Genomic DNA, 17,090 nt, shown 5'->3' with positions numbered 1-17,090 from the left:
AATTGAACACAGGTGGAACACATGAGGACTGGTGCAAAGACAGGAAGTGATGAAAACACACAAAATAAAACAGGAAACAGAACACACAGAAACAATAACACATACAAACATAAACACAAGAATATACATGAAACATGAGGTCATAATTAAACAGAAAACACTTTAATAAAAACACTGAGAAATACAAAACCAGGACGTCATTGAGAAAAGAAGAAAAACAGAACTGCAGTCACTGAAACTGTACTATAAAGATAAATGTGCCCTCATTTTAAATTGCCTGTTATCATCTGTTTATAATTTGTTTACTTCAAACACTGCAGGACAAAAAATTAATCAGTTTTATAGATTCCAGATAATTCTCCTTATTAATTGATTGTATGAAGCTAAATTACTTTTCTCTATTATCAATGTAGAGAAAAAAAGATTTCTGCAGCTTCTCTAAGTGAAGCGCACGTTCATGATTTTAACTGCATTTTAATTATATTTTATTGGATTTTATGTTTAATAATTAATTTAAAAGAATTACCTTCTTTTAAATGGGTGACCTTTGTCTTGTGCTCATGACGTCTCATTCCACGTGAATCTATTTTCTGCTTCTTTGAAAAAACCTCTGAGAACATGAGTGTGGGCATCGAACACGTAGAGAATGAACATGTTCATGATAATAATAATAAACAGAATAACTAATGTGTGTTTATGTGTGTTATCTTTACCGTTGTGCATGAGAGTGTGCACGTGTCTCTTTGTGTATTCTCGATGCATCAGCGCTCGCATCACAAAACACGCTTCACAGTGTTTGGTCAGACGGCCCCTGGGAGCCCACGAGGGGAATTAGCCTACGTAGTGTGAGTAAAGTGTGTGTGTGTGTGTGTGTGTGTGTGTGTGTGTGTGTGTGTGTGTGTGTGTGTGTGTGTGTGTGTGTGTGTGTGTGTGTGTGTGTGTGTGTACGTGTGAGCCGACACACAGACACACACACATTATCCACAGTGGAAACTCGGGCGTTTCAAGCACCAACAAAGTGAATCTCCGATGAGGAAGAGGAGCGGGTATTTGCCGTTTGAATGAAAATCCAAGGAGTTGGTGAAAGCAGCGTTTGATGTGGAAATGAATGATTCAGTATTTTTTACAGTACCCTCTAACCAACCCCCACCTTCCTCCCTCCTCTTCGTCCTCTTCCTCCTCTTCGTCTCTGTGTTTTTTGGCTGATGATCTAGATCCATCACCTGCTTCAGTCCGGCAGACTCACTCGTGTTTTGAACGGATCCAATCTGAGGTGATTTATAGTTCCTCTGCTTCTCGGCTCAGTTCAGAGATGAAACTCCAACAAGTCGTGTGATTCTTTGTGGAGATCTATTTTCCTCGTGTGGATCCAGTTTCTGAACTTCAGCTCTGGGGGTCGTGAACCCGGTTTGATTAAACACAAGAAGAAAGTTGTGAGCGATGATGTGAAGGTTTCACAGATAATCGGAGAAACTCTGAATCCGTGACCTGTAAATAAAGATGACGTGTCTCCTCTTCCTCACACTGTTCAGGAAATGAAGCGACTACATCTCGGATACAAACGCTGCCATCTTGTACCGAAGACTTCTTTTACAGCCTCAGTCTGTGAGGTCACGGTCGGAGGCGTGGCCACGGTACCGAGTTCACACCGATTCATTCGCTCGACCAATCACGAGTCAGTCACAGCTGTCAATCACAAAAACACTTGAAATGTGTGACTAGAACACAATTTGACGTGTTTTCCATATAATATATTTTCGCCCATGTCCTATCTGCTAACACGGAGGAGATGGGCTTTATGATTTATACTGCAGCCAGCCACCAGGGGGCGATTGAAATGCTTTCGCACTCTGAGCGATTGTGGAAACAGATCCAGGAGCAGCAGCTGCCAGGTTAACCTGATTTATGTTTGGATCTCTCAGCTTCTCGTGTACACGGATGAACGTCCCGTCAGTCAGGTTCAAATCCTCCACTGACCGATCATCACATGCATCAGCAGAACGTGAGCATGACACAGGGACAGAGAGAAGAAGAAAGTTATAGTTTAGCTCTTTGGCTCCGTGTTTTTCTATTTTCTGAGTCATTTCTGAAGACATGAACTTTCCTGTGTTTCGAAGGGTATTTCTAAATAATAATCATTTACTCACTGAATGTTTCCAGCAGATGAATCGATCTGTTCCAGCATCTCAGCTGTGAAACGACTCAACAGTCACTTTAACTTTTTTTTTCTAACATTTTAAATCTGATAAATCACTAAAATCACTACAATCCTGCAGTGAATGAAATGAAGGTTAATGGAGAGAATGAACGAGCTGGTGCATAAAGCTTCGTCCTCACGTGCCAGAGGAATGTGAAGAGTCCCATGAAGCTGAGGAGAAGATGAGAAGCTGAGGGAGGAAGATGAGAAGCTGAGGGAGGAAGATGAGAAGCTGAGGGAGGAAGATGAGAATCTGAGTTGGAACCGTGTTCCACACGAGAGGGAAAACCTGGAGGACAGATGAGAAGATGAGGAGGAGAGCACATCACCTGAGGAGGGATGTGGCAGAAAGAGAGAGAGAGAGAGAGAGAGAGAGAGAGAGAGAGAGAGAGAGAGAGAGAGAGAGAGAGAGAGAGAGAGAGAGAGAGAGAGAGACATGAGACCGAGAGGGAGGAGAGACAGAAGAGAGAGAGGGAGGAGAGAGATGGAGAGTGGGAGGGATGGATGCTATAAGGCGCGTGAGCTTCCTCCAGACGCGCTCAGTCGAAGTGAAGTTTCCTCCTGAATGAGCGAAGCCCCCCCACCACCGGCTCCTTCCGGTCTGAATGGAACCGGATCCATGAATCACAGGATTTGTGAATGAGAAGCTGCAGCGCGGGAACTGTCCTCCAGCCCAGAGAACAGCGCGTGCTCTCTTTTGAATGGGAACAGACCGGAAACCTCGTGGCACGCGCTGGTGTTCAGAGGGCTCTCCGTGCGTCTTTCCGTTGCGCGCGGGAGATGTCCTGATCGCAAGGGTCCAGGTTCCGTCCCCCCCTCGTGTCCGGTGACGCTGCTCGTGTGGACACCGGGACAAACAGAAGACAGAGACACACACGTGATGTCCGGGTCCGGGACCTGAAGACACGGATCCCCGGTGACAGTCCGACCGCCGTGCGTAATGCTGAATGGAGCGAGCCTCCGCGACCCGCTGCGCCTCGTGGACCCGAGGCACCTCCCGCAACTGATGTCCCTGGAGGACCACGAGCCCACCCTGGTGGGGGGGACCCTGGCGCCGCGAAACTCCACCCCGGTGGGGGGGGAGGCGGCCCCGGGACAGCAGCAGCAGTCCTTCCCCTGGGCCGTGACCCTGCTGGCCGGAGTCCTGATCACGACCATCGTGGTGGATGTGATCGGGAACCTGCTGGTCATCGTGTCCGTGTTCAGGAACAAGAAGCTCAGGAAAGCAGGTAATGGTGGCTGATGGTCCCAGTAGATGCTGATGGTCCCATTAGAGTCTGATTGTCCCATTAGAGGCTGATGGTCCCATTAGAGGCTGATGGTCCCAGTAGAAGCTGATTGTCCCAGTAGAGGCTGATGGTCCCATTAGAGGCTGATGGTCCCAGTAGAAGCTGATGGTCCCAGTAGAAGCTGATTGTCCCATTAGAGGGTGATGGTCCCAGTAGAGGCTGATGGTCCCATTAGAGGGTGATGGTCCCAGTAGAGGCTGATGGTCCCAGTAGGGGCTGATTGTCCCAGTAGAGGCTAATGGTCCCAGTAGAGGCTGATGGTCCCAGTAGGGGCTGATTGTCCCAGTAGAGGCTGATGGTCCCAGTAGGGGCTGATGGTCCCAGTAGGGGCTGATTGTCCCAGTAGAGGCTAATGGTCCCAGTAGAGGCTGATGGGTCCTTTTAAAATGATTTACATGAATTCTCCTTGATGCTGAAGGTTCCATGTTTTATATAAATGTATTATTATTATTTCCATGATAACGTTTATTACCAGTTTGTTTCATTGACATCTTTCACCTTTCATTTTGTTTTTAGTTGTTTCTTTTATATTTGTTCGTATATATTTATTAAAACAACTCCAACAATATTCCAATAGTTTCATCTTAAAATAAAGTGTAAGAACTTGAGTGTAAACGTTACATTTATTTATTTACATTTATCACATAAACTAACACAAGAAATATTAAAATGTAAATATTAAGAGAAAATATTAAAAATAAACTCTGATGTGAAATAGAACATTTTATTATTTGAAAACAACAGTTTACACCATTATTGATTACACCTGCATTACTGTTGTTCAGAGGGTAGAGCGGAGAGGGTCGGTGGTTTGATTCCCGGACTCCTGTGTGAGTGATGATGGAGAAAGTGAGCTAGATACATAGATGCACTGTGTGTGTGTGTGTGTGTGTGTGTGTGTGTGTGTGTGTGTGTGTGTGTGAGTGTGTGTGAGTGTGTGACTGTGTGTGACTGTGTGTGACTGTGAGTCAGTAGCTGCTGCACTTGTTCCCTGATGATGAGGAATGTGATCTGAAGTTTTCTGCTCAGACTGAAACGATCAAAAGAACACGTGGTCAGACTTGTTGCTTCTGTGACTTTCTCCATCTTTGCGTTTGTCTCCGTCTCATGAGCGTCTTCCCCAGGTCGCTGCTCGATGTGTGAGTCGGGACACGGAGACGTTGCGTTTTGTAGATCTGACAGGAGATCAGTCAGCGTTAGTCTCTGACAGCTGCAGACGGGAGATCTGCCTCGTTGGCTCTCGGTCAAGGAACTGAATTCAGTGAAGCCAGAGTCGGACGCTCGGTGTGATCGATGTGTGAGTCTGATTGAAGCCTCGGACTGATGCGCACCACGAGCCCTGAAGAGCGCCGCTGAGCACCAATCCCCTCAGGACGCCTCGGACAGAGTGGGAATCAATCCAGGCTCCTCATTGTTGTATCTCACTCAGCAGCGTGTTCCCAGTCAAACCTCGAGTGAGGACTCTGAATATTGATGGCTTGTTTGGCCTCTTACAGTTTAATGGAGCAGTGAAGCTGAACTTCCTGTGAAGCGTCAACATGAACAGTCCTGGCAGAAAATCAATCCCCCCCCCCCCCATTCCTTCACATTACAAGACAGTTGATGTTGGAGAACCTTGTCTGGTCCTAGAGGTCAGAAGGTTGCAGGTTCAAACCCCGCAGCACAGCCGAGCGTCTCCTCTGAGCTGCTGCTGCTGCGGTCCAGTCCCAGCTCTTCACTCGGTGTTGACTCAGATCAGCCGGAGGATTCTGAGCAGAGGATTAAACGCTCGTCAGCTGCTCAAATAAACAGGAAGCTGAGAATCTGTTCGGTTTGAGATTCAGCGTCTCGGGAAACTTTAATACGACAGACGTTTGGTTTTAGGGTTTAAATGAGATTTGATGACTTGTCGTCTCTTGGTTCTGCAGCCGAAGGTTCTGGACGGAGGCGCTGCTCTGTTCACGTCTGAGGGTGGAGTGTGAGATAGTGTGTGAATTCAGTCTGACGGAGGATAGCACCACCATGGACATCTATCCATCCATCCGTCCATCCATCCATTATCTTTACCACTTATCCACATGGTTCTGGATCAGATCCCAGCCGACAGCACCTGGTCACACTCAAGGTCAATCTAGAGTCTGACTGATTCCTGCTCTGGATGTGGAGGATCTGGAACTCGTCTTCACTTTACTGTTTTTAAATCATTGCTGTTTTTTATTGGATCTAGTTTGTTGAAGTCTTTCTTTGTTATTTTATTCCCTTGTGAGTTATTAAAGTACTCTGTAACCTTGTTTAGATAAAAGCTCTATAAATTAAGTTGTAGTATTATCTTATATTTATTATCATATGTTTTGAGCCACAGGTTCGGCAGCAGAACTCGATCAGGAGGTTCTCTGCTCGGATCCTGTGAAGATGCTGCATGTGTGTGCATAGACACACTCATGCAGGTAGGGAAATGTAACCTCTGCTTTTGACCCATCTGGTGCAGGACACACAGAGCAGTGAGCGACCATGTACGGCGCTCGGGGAGCAGATGTTGGGATAGTAAGGTGCCTTGCTCAGGGGCACTAGACAGGGTAGGGAGACTCTTGGATTTTTTGACAGATCAATCCAGGTTCGTCTTTTGTTGTCTCTCCGTGGAGTCGAACCAGAGACCTTCTCTGCCCATAGTCCAAGTTTCTGCCTCTAGACAAGCGCCTCTCCTCAGACAACACTGGAGATCAAGGAAGAGGGGGGTGATGGGTTATTTTGGAGTACTGTAGTACTGTGCAGTACTGTGAAGTACTGAGTACTGTGATGTTCTGCTCCTGATGCTGCCTGTAAAATGTTTTTATCATGGCAACCAAATGAAGTGCTTCGTTCTCTTCCTCCGTTCAAACAGAAACCCCAACCCCCCCCCCCCCCCCCGACTGACCACACGCCCACGTCAGACACCCCCCCTTCCACAAACCAATCAGAGTCCAGTATTGGCAGACGCACACCTGATGTGTGTCAGACAAAATTCCCTGAATTAAAATAAATGGTTGCACCTTGTTCCTAAAGCTTGTTCTGAAAAAGAAACTGGATTTCAGGACCTTATGAAAAGAGGAAGAGGGCTGCAACATTTAATCACTTGATAGAACAATGTTTCAGCAGCTATCATAATAATAATAATCATATTTAACTGAACAACCGGTTCCTCCTGCAGCTCACGACTCGTTTCACTCATCACACGGAGAAGATTCAGAAAAGTGTGAAACGATGAGAGGTGGAAAACAGGATGAACAGTTTCTCTCATTTGTTCTTCTCTCCACCTCCTCATTCATCTGATCTCCCTCTTCTCTCTTCTCTCCCTCTCTCCCCTCCCCCCTCTCTTGTTTCCAGTTACCCCTTCTTCCCATCCCTTGTCTCTATTCATCTCCTGCCTCTTCCACCTCCTCCCCTCTCCTGCCTCCCTTGTCCTTTCCACTTGATTTATTCCCTTCAGAATCCTTCTCCTCACCTTTTCTCTGCTCGCCTTTAATTACTCCTCTCTTTCCTCCTCCTCCTCTTCCCCTGTCAGGTGTCTCCTCTCTCCCCACTTCCTCCCCTCGGTTCCCTTTTCTTCCATCTACCTCTTCTGCTGCCTTCCTCTGCCCTGTTTTCCTGTGAACCCACTCATCCAGTGATCACCTGTCTCCATCTGCCCCGTGAGGAACACATCTCCTGAACAACATTAAACTCCTGCAGCAGAAACACCTGTAAACACATCTGTGTCTCATGTTCTGTCTCTCCTCTGTCGTATGGAGACATTCATCTGAACATCAGGTTTATAGATTCACGTCTCACTGCTTCGAGCGTCTCGTGTCCAAACACTTTGTCTTTGCTCTTTGTGTCTTTTCATGGAAACACTATCATCTGTTTAACCCTTGAACTCTGCAGTAGAAATGTTAACATTGGAATTTTTTTGTAAGGCAGTAAACTATAATAGATGATGAAAGCAATAAACACAAAACCTATTGATCAAACTCACTGAACGTAACTTAAATGATCGTGACGGAGAGGAGGAGAGATCTTGGCTTTCGGCTGCAAACAGGATTCATGTTTTAACTATGATAGTTTTTATTGTAGATGGATTTGAATGCAAACAACAATCTCCCACAGCCAGTTTTGAATCTGGTTTGTCATCGGGATCCCCAGGTTCTGTGAAACGCTCTTGGCTGGTGCAGTTGTTATGGGTTTGAATCCCTCAGCCTCTGACTCCCTCCCCCAGCCCATAGACATTCAGAGTCGGGTTAATTGGAGTGAAATTGTCTTTGCATGTGATTCACTTGAGACCAGTGTAGGATGAACTCTTCCCATCAGCTGGGATTCACATTTAGTTTGTATCACAACAGACATTATCTCAATGTTCTCTGGGTTCTCTACTGAACCGGTCCGACAGCTGGAGACGAGGAGGATGTTCTGAAAGCCCCCCCCCCCCGCGCTGAGGGAATTCACACGTAGAATAAACCCGTGATTCTTCTCTGACCTTCAGTCTCATCGCAACATCTCAGGACGCAGCTGAGCCCACGAGGAACTCCCATGAATCTCAACGAGCCCAAAGCTCTCAACTAATTAAACGTATTATGTTAATGAGCAGACTCTGGGCAGAAGGTCGCAGTGACTTTCACACGGTTTGTGAAGAGCAGATGATCAAACTTCATGGAGAAGCTGCGACTAAAGAAAACTGTTCAGTGGTTCTTCATTTGTTTATTTGAACTTGTGGTTGATTTTTGTTTTTTTCTGAATCCACGGTCAGTTCATCTCAAGCTGTTGTTGTTCTTCTTCTTCTTCTTTCATCCACGGCTTCATCGGGCTGGAAACTTTGAAGGTCACGTTTTCAAACTGACCACCTTCCCCCCCGTCTCAGGCTGAACAGTTAGTTTCCTCTCCGTTCAACACAGGATTTCAGTTCACCAGAAAACAGGGGAAAGTTTTTGCAATTGTGTTTTTTGTGTTGTGTAGGAAAACCTTGTTTGGGCTGCTGAGCCACAGAGAAACGGGTCGACAGTGGAACATGTGGAGTTTGTAGAAGCTGCAGCTTTTTAACTCTACTACAGTTTGTTGTCATAAATGGATTTCATATTAGTCTCAGTGGAAGTCCATGTTCAGTCCATGTTGTACTGAATGGATCCAGAGCTAAGGGAACAAGTGGAGTAATGTAATGTAATGTAATGCCCCCCCCCCCCCCCCCCTCCATCATCATCAGACCTTCAGAGCTCATGCAGCAGGTGACTGAGTCCCTATAGAAACAGATAATGCACCTTTTGAAAATGGGCCATTTACTCTGACAACGTCTCTAAAGGAGAATCATGTGTCACAGAGGGGCGACGCTGCCGCCACTGCAAACCAACACAACACAACACAACACAACACAACACAACATGATTCCACGAGTTCAGGACGAGGATTCAATAATCTGCCTCATGAATCGTGTGCACGACGCAGATCTGAGCTCCGCTGCTGCAGCTTGAGTGAAACTTGGACCTGTTGTCTCCACAATCTGCAGCTCTCTGCAGAAACATCTCAGAACCGGAGGGATCTGGATGCATCTGGGTCACGTTTGAAGTTATTTGAAGTTTGTAACAAGTCTTCACTATAATGCACGTGACTCATATTCAATAGAAGAAGATTCTGGTTTAAGATTTATCTGGAAAGTTTGAAGTGATTTTCCCTGGAAGTTTGTTGGCAGAGCGTTCTTTTGGGACAAAAACCTGGTGAACCATGGACGTACTGACCATAAGGCAGAGTGTTGTGTGTGTGTGTGTGTGTGTGTGTGTGTGTGTGTGTGTGTGTGTGTTTTTCTCTGTATGCTGTCAGCAGTCGACAAATTTTACTTCATATCTTTACTTCATATCTCTGAGGTTGGAGGGAAATGCATGTGGTTCACCTGCTCTTATGGACGTTCAGCAGGATGCTTCTTTCTAACTTTTTACTCCCAGGATAACTTTATTAAAATCAGTAAAAGTTCCTGATCCTCAGCGAGCAGAGGTTCAGATTTTAGAACAGGAGACAGGAAGCTCAACGGCCCAGAGAACATCAGCTGTGCTCCTTCCCAGCGTCAGACCTGATCCCGAGCACCGGCCCGACCTCGAGCTGCCGCGGCTCTGTGATTTATTTTGTCTAATTTCCTTAGACACTTCATCATTCGCTCTAATTCTGTGTGTTTGTGTGGGAAGAGGACACGTCTGCTGCTGCTGGAGGAAAACAAACCCTCGTCTTCAACCTCACACCCGAGGATCCTCGCTCAGGAATAAGAGAAACCTCAGCTGTCGTTGTTTTTCATCGTGGGACAGAAATGTGAAATTTCCGGTTCATTGCACGGCAGCTTCAGAAACTCACCTCCTGCAGGTTTGAGAGGAAGCTCCACAAAACCTGAGGTCGTCTCACAGGCCTGAACTTAAAAGCACTTCCGTGTTCAAGTTCAAACTTAAATCAGCCAAGAACCGGATCCTCGAATTCGAGGTTTATCAACTATCATCACATGTTTTTTTACAACGTTCTTGTGTGTGTGTGTGTGTGTGTGCGTGCGTGTGTGTGTGTGTGTGTGTGTGATTGTGTGTGTGTGTGTGTGTAGCAGCTGAAGAACAACAGGCTTCACGAGGTTCCCGCGGCTGCTCCTCCTCCTCCAGCAGATCAAGCTGGTTTTAGATCCGCTGCATTAATTTGCATCTTAATGTGTAAAAAACGACGACTTTGAAAAGATCACAGGAGTCTGATTGAAATCTCTGCTCGTTAATTCATCATGTGTCTTAATGGACAGGCTCATTAGCAGAGCAGGTCGGGTTTAATCCATCATTACACCTGACGCTCTGTTCGGAAAATGTCGAGATGAAGTTGTAGAATTATGAGGAATACATTTTATGACTTATGACTCAGACTTTTTCTTCTTCAACTTGGTCCTGGTTCGGTCACGTTCTGTCTCTTCTAATGTCAGATCAAACACATCCTGGCATTTACAGAAACATTTACATGTTATAAATCTGTAACGAGGCCAAAACACTTTCATCTGAAGCATGAAGCTGTGAATTAATCAACGGTTCAAATGGTTCTAATGAGATCGACCCTGAAAGCTGTAATGTCTCCCTCAGTCACTGAACTGCTCAGGGAATTGAACCTCTAACCATTGGCTCCCTTGCTCTTCCTGGCTCATTACCACGTGGCTCCAGCTGACACGCGAGGGGCCATGTTGTTGTGAGTTTAGTAATAAAGACAGAAGCAGAGACTAATGCATCTTGACAAGTCCCCTCGCTCTGCGCTCCGAGCCACAGCTCGTCCCTAACCAGCTTCTGGGACGTGCAGGAGACAAAGACCCGTCATCCAGAATGTTAACCAGAGGCCCCTTGGTAAGGAAGACGGAGTGCGGGGGGGGGGGCTGTTAGACGAGCCGTTGTGAGGAGCCACGTGGACCAATAAAAAGCTTCAAGCTCAACGTGCCAATCACAGCAGCTGCAGAGACGCTGCTCTCGATCAGGCTCACAAGAGCCGAGTGGAGGTTCAGGTTCAGTTAGTGATGACTGGAGCGTCGGGTGAAGGTGAAGGTCAAACGAGGCCTGTTCTGTGTGTTTATCTGTGAGGGAGGATGTCCTGGTTGCAGGGACACGATAAAGTGACAGATAAAGAAACAGGTCACAGAGAAATAACATCTAACAGCAGCAGAAACAACTTTGAATCTAAATGCAAGACGAACATTAGCCTGTGTCATTTCTGGATCAATGCAAAAGAAAATGTATGTTTCATGGAAACTGATGAAGTGAGGAGGGAGGAGAAGAAAAGACGATCACACAAAGAACCCACAACGCTGATGAAAGAGAAACACTGAGTCGGAAACTCAGTAAATGTTTAAACCTGAAGAGCAAATGAGATAGAAACGTATAATAAAGAACAGGAGCAGGTCGGCTTCATTAAGAGGAACTCAGCTCGGTTCAGCAGGAGAAACTCCTGATTCAGCCAAACTAACTTTTACATTTCAACTGTCAAACTTATTCCATTGTGAAGGAACAAAGTATTTGAGTGAAGAGATTTTGAAAACCACTGCTCGACCACGTCAGCCCAACTGGTTCCCAGCTTGTCTTCAAGTTACAGCTGGAATAAAAACCAGTGGGTACTGCCTGTGGAACAACAGCACTCACAATCAGTGTGAACTCTCTTTGTATTCACACAAATCGTGTGTGTGTGTGTGTGTGTGTGTGTGTACAGGAGTGGGACGGTTGTGTTCATTAGCCTCTATCGATGCTGGAGGCATAAAAAGTGTCGGTGATGAGGTTTAATGATCCAGATGCTGTTGAAGTGAAGTCGGAGGAGAATGTTTCTTTGGTTTCATGTTTTTTTTTACCTGCTTCCTGTTTGTGTTCAGTTGTTCTGACTCAGTGTTTTGTTTTTGTCTGTGTTTTGCAGAGTTTTGTTGTTGTGCTTGTTTTAGGATCCGTCTCTCTCTCTCTTGTTTCTACCCAAATCCTCTGAAACACATGATTTCATTTCTCATATAATAAGAATCATTTCTTCTTACTGACGTCTTCCTCTTTTCGCTCCACAGGAAACGCCTTCGTGGTGAGCCTGGCCCTCGCGGACCTGGTGGTCGCCATCTACCCCTACCCGCTGGTCCTGACCGCCATCTTCCACGACGGCTGGATCGCCGGCTACATCCACTGTCAGATCAGCGGCTTCCTCATGGGCCTCAGCGTCATCGGCTCCATCTTCAACATCACCGGCATCGCCATCAACCGCTACTGCTACATCTGCCACAGCCTCAAGTACGACAAGCTCTTCTCCAACAGCAACACCATGTGCTACGTGGTGCTGGTCTGGGCGCTCACCATCCTCGCCATCGTGCCCAACTGGTTTGTGGAGTCGCTGCAGTACGACCCCCGGGTGTACTCCTGCACCTTCGCCCAGTCGGTCAGCTCGCTCTACACCATCACGGTGGTGGTGGTGCACTTCATCCTGCCCATCGGCATCGTCACCTACTGCTACCTGCGGATCTGGATCCTGGTCATCCGGGTGAGGCGCAGGGTCAAGCCGGACTCTCGACCCAAAATCAAGCCGCACGACCTCCGCAACTTCCTCACCATGTTCGTGGTGTTCGTGCTCTTCGCGGTCTGCTGGGCGCCGCTCAACCTGATCGGCCTGGCGGTGGCGCTGGACTCGCGGTTGGGCCGGGCCATCCCCGAGTGGCTGTTCACGGCCAGCTACTTCATGGCGTACTTCAACAGCTGCCTCAACGCCGTCGTCTACGGCGCCCTGAACCACAACTTCAGGAAGGAGTACAAGAGGATCGTCCTGATCGTCTTCAAACTGCACTGGTGAGACGAGCCCGCCACCAGGGGGCGCTTGTTCTAACTTGTACAACGACAAGAGGCTGAGAGACGGCCATGATGGAGAGAAAAGGAACTTGACCTTGAAAAGGAGGAAAAACACTGGAGGAGGAGCGGAGGTAAGAAGTGAGATAAACGACTCAGTGAAGACTTCAGGGAAACTGAGCGACTCAGAGGAAACAGGAAGTAACTTAGTAACGTGTTTCATCACGACTCCGACAAAGTCATGACTTAGTGTTTGAATTCAAATAAACTCTGTGAGACATGTTTTCATCCGTGTTGGATCATCCAATCGACTTCCTCCCCCTGATTCCTTCTGATGCACGAACTGAGAGTCTGAAACAAGGTTCTGTTGAGTAGAAAAACTAATTGATGCTTTAATTGTTTAGAGAATCGAGGAGGCTGAGAGTTAGTTCTAGAATTAGTTATTTAAATACTTTAAATCATGAGTTTGTGAGTGACCCTGAGATCTCAACACACTGCAGGTAAACACAAGCAAATACATGCAACACAAGCAAATACACAACCAAACTGCGACTCATCACTTTGCTCTTTTTCTAAAACCAATTAGCTGACTTCATAATTTAAACACGTCTCATCACTTTGTTTCTCCTGGAAACTCTTCTGATGTTGTTTCTGTCGCTTGCATCATGTTTCTGGATTGAATTAATTACGAGTCGGTGTTTTGTCCACTTGCATCTGGAATCTGCAGAGAGTTGACGTCTCAGGGCCACCGTAGTTTTTAAAAGAAGGAGCCAAACTCTCTGTGATACAAAGAAAGACAACGATGGGAGATCGGACAAAGGTCAGACAAAGGTCAGACAAAGGTCAGACAAAGGTCAGACAGAGGAGAAAAGACATGTTGCTGAACCAGAGCCTCAAATATGAATTTCAAACCTACAGCTTGTTTTGTCCCTGCATGTCCCTCGCCTTAGTTCAGATTACACAGTAGATCTGTGGACATGTTCTGATCCTATGTGTTACTGCGGTCTGGTTGTTTTGGTGCCTGAACAACACAGGACACACGCGCCCCCTGGAGGCTGCGTGAGGCGTTTCTCCTTCTGTTCCCCTCGAAGCTGCAGCGGCTGATTCTCCAGTTCATCCTCACGTCTGGTAGCGGAGCCGTGTTCTCGATGCATCTACCTCACAATCCTCCAGATCACATCGTGTCTCACACTCACTGGACTTCAGCTGCAGCTTTGAAAATGAAACAGATGAAAACAGAGCGTGACGACATTTTAATATCACGCAGACACACAACGTGTCCGGCTGAGAGCGACACAAACATCCGTCCAAACGCACAACACAGGTCAGTTTGAACAGAAAACTCAGATCTCAGGTTCATCGAGCTCGTTGCAGATTTTATAAAAGACAGACGACTCAAAACAAGAGTGTGGATCAATACATTACTTATATGAATATATAATAAATACTTTTGTCATTTCGAATGTATTATTTCAACTGAATTAGTTCATATTGGTCTGAATTAAGTATATTTTGGGTTGTAGCGGTTTTCCTCTCTTTCAGAATCAGAATCAGAATCAGAAAGTATTTATTGCCAAGTAGGTTTACACCTACACGGAATGTGCTCTGGTTATTGGTACATACAATGAACATAGAAACATAAAAACATAAAAACACAATAAATACAACACACATAAGAAAAGCAATAAAAAGAAACAATATTCAGAAATGTGTCGGGTCCGTAGATGTAAATGAAGATGAAGAGAAGCAGCTCCTCTTCCTCCCACTAACCAGAAATATGTTCTATATCATCAATTAACTAATTAAAACCAAACTTATGAAATTATAATTCTATAATAATAGTACATTTATTTATACAGTACCTTTCATACATTAAATGCAGCTTAAAGTGCTTTACAAAAATATAAAAGACATGAAATAAGAGATTAATAAAAACACGTTAGCAATAAAACATAAACAACATAAAACTAGCAAAAGGTATAAAAAAGGAGTAAAATAAATTCAGAAACATGTAAACTTGAACATGTGTGATTAGTAATACTTAAAATGACAGAAACCGTCTTTGACAAACATTTATGTAACGTGTACTTTGGAATGTTTTAATCAACTCATCGCCTGATGTGATATTAAAATGTCTTTCACCGTCTAATAGATAATGTTACAGTTTTGATTTACTCTCAAATCTTTTTTTAATTTACTTACAGTATTTCTCTGTTTCTCTTTTACTATAAAGATCCAAAACAATCCAACAAGTCACATCTGCATTGAGACATAATTCATCTCCTGTTACAGCCCCAGTGATTTTACACAACCACTAAATGACTCTGTCCCAGTTATGGTCTTTGTGTCTGTGTCTTCCTGGTGAACTGGAAAGTTTCTGTTCTGACTCTAAAGACCTGAAACCACTTGGACTGGACCTTTTTTTAAAACAAGCCTCTGGCGTGAATCTGCATTGAATTACTTCACCAGGATTCATCTCCACGTCGTGGGTTTCATACCCGGAACAGGATCAGCGGAGGTGGTGGTGGTGGTCCTCCTCCTCCTCCTCCTCCTCCTCCTCCTCTTCCTCCTCCTCCTCCTCCTCCTCTCTGTTTGAGACTCTGGAACGAACAAAGACAATAACACGGTGTGTCTCTGCCATTCAGAAGCAATACTTTTGATTTCCTCACCCATTACTACTGTTCAACCCCCCCCCCCCCCCCCCCCCCCCCCCCGCCCTGAGTACAGTTACTTCACACTTTGTGTATTAAACAGGAGAAAACTACTGAAGCTCTGGTTGTTCTGAACAATGTTCTGACCTCATCACTGTGTTTCACGCTCCTGGAAGAAGAATGTGAATGAAGAAGTTGCTGCTGACCTCACTGAGTGTGTGTGTTTGTGTGTTAATTATTTAGAAAATCGACAGATAATATTGTATAGATTACAATAATGAATAACTATGAGAAATTCTAGATTCAGAAAGAAAAAGAAATCGACTGTTTTCGAATAATGTCGTTTTAGAGTTTTTGGCAAACACTTCAATGTGTGGTCTTCATCTGTGTATGAGTCAGTAAGTTGGTTCAGATATCAAGTCGTCAAATTAAACTTTCAGTTATATCTTGTGCCAAACTTAAAAAACATATTTTTCAAAGTCAACAATAAACATTCAAGCTCCAGTAGTTTGTCCAGATTTGTTAAAATTGGCCCTAATTTAACTTTGTTTCAGCGTGAAGCTGATTTTCACTGAAACAGTCGTAAGTGACCTCGACCTGGAAGCATTTCCTCTTCACTTGCAAATGACCACAACCACAGAATGTGATTCTCTGATCAATGGAAAATATATTGAAGAAAATCCAATTTCCAATTTGTGTGTCGTTCTAATTCCAAGTTAAAAGGTAGATATCAAATGAAACAATGAGCTGAGAGAATAAACCTCGGTCCCAGTGCAGGAAGAGGTGAATTTACATTTATAGGACCCCGGTGAAAACAGAGGGAAATGTAATTGGCCCGCTGAGAGTTAGAAAATAAAGAACCAGCCTTTTACCGTTAGTTGTGACATCAGACATTATTTATTTTTATTTTAGTGCTAAAATTCAATTCAATTACCTGAGCTTGTTGTTGTTGTTAGTGTGTTGGTAACAAATGCTTAAAAGAATAAGATATAAGATATATAAATGCAGTTTATGAAGGCCATGAGAATGTACCTGTATTATCTGATTTATTTTTCATACGCTGTTTTCACATTGAATGTTTGTATTGTTGATGAGACAAATACCCCCCCCCCCCCCCCCCCCCCGAGCCCTGGTCACCACGTCTTAATAAAGGAACGTTCACTGTGAGCCGCCCTCTGTCACTTTATTCACACGTGTTTACTGAAACGATGGGAAACCACAGCAGGAAAAACAGTTTCAATATTTGATGTCGTTTGCTGGAAAACAGAAACTCAGTGAAAAGACTTTTTCCTCTAATCACTCGTAGATTCAGTCTCCAAACGTAAACTCATTTAAGTCCACGACGAGTTTTACAACATCAAGTCGGGAAACAAGTTTGGGATTTTATGGCTAATGAGATGCTAAATAGTTTAATTAGGAAGTTCTAGACTATTTTCCTCACCTCACTTATTTTTCAACGGGGGCAGGTTGATGAACAGAAACTGATAAAAACTTGAACTGCAGAAAACTTCAACGTCCAAAAAGGTCAAACTGTTAATTCAGAACACTTCAGTAAAGGCTATAAACCTCTTCAGGGAGGAGTGTGAAAAAACTCTGTGGAGAAAAATGATCTAATTGGTAGTTCGACTCTTTGAAACTGAATAAAGACGGATGATGCATCTCCACTTCCTCTAGT

At 44.9% G+C, this 17,090-nt stretch overlaps 1 protein-coding gene across 1 annotated transcript; it reads left to right on the top strand.

The window, feature by feature from the left end:
• Positions 1-3,137: 3,137 nt before the first annotated feature.
• Positions 3,138-12,771, top strand: mtnr1al (melatonin receptor type 1A like). The gene is made up of 2 exons (XM_062394235.1): positions 3,138-3,426; positions 12,002-12,771. Exons 1-2 carry the CDS (start codon positions 3,138-3,140, stop codon positions 12,769-12,771), a joined length of 1,059 nt encoding a protein of 352 aa, XP_062250219.1.
• The last annotated feature ends 4,319 nt before the right edge of the window (positions 12,772-17,090 follow it).

Source organism: Platichthys flesus, chromosome 8 (genome assembly GCF_949316205.1).
Source record: "Platichthys flesus chromosome 8, fPlaFle2.1, whole genome shotgun sequence".
NCBI classification, from domain to species: Eukaryota; Metazoa; Chordata; class Actinopteri; order Pleuronectiformes; family Pleuronectidae; genus Platichthys; species Platichthys flesus.
The sequence above is the reverse complement of the archived record's forward strand: the minus strand, read 5'-3'. Positions and strand labels throughout refer to the sequence as shown.

Excerpts from the sequence above, each read along its gene's own strand:
- mtnr1al (XM_062394235.1), top strand. The coding sequence starts at position 3,138 with ATGCTGAATGGAGCGAGCCTCCGCGACCCGCTGCGCCTCGTGGACCCG. Across the intron at positions 3,427-12,001 it reads CAAGAAGCTCAGGAAAGCAG|GAAACGCCTTCGTGGTGAGC; the intron begins GTAATGGTGGCT and ends TTCGCTCCACAG.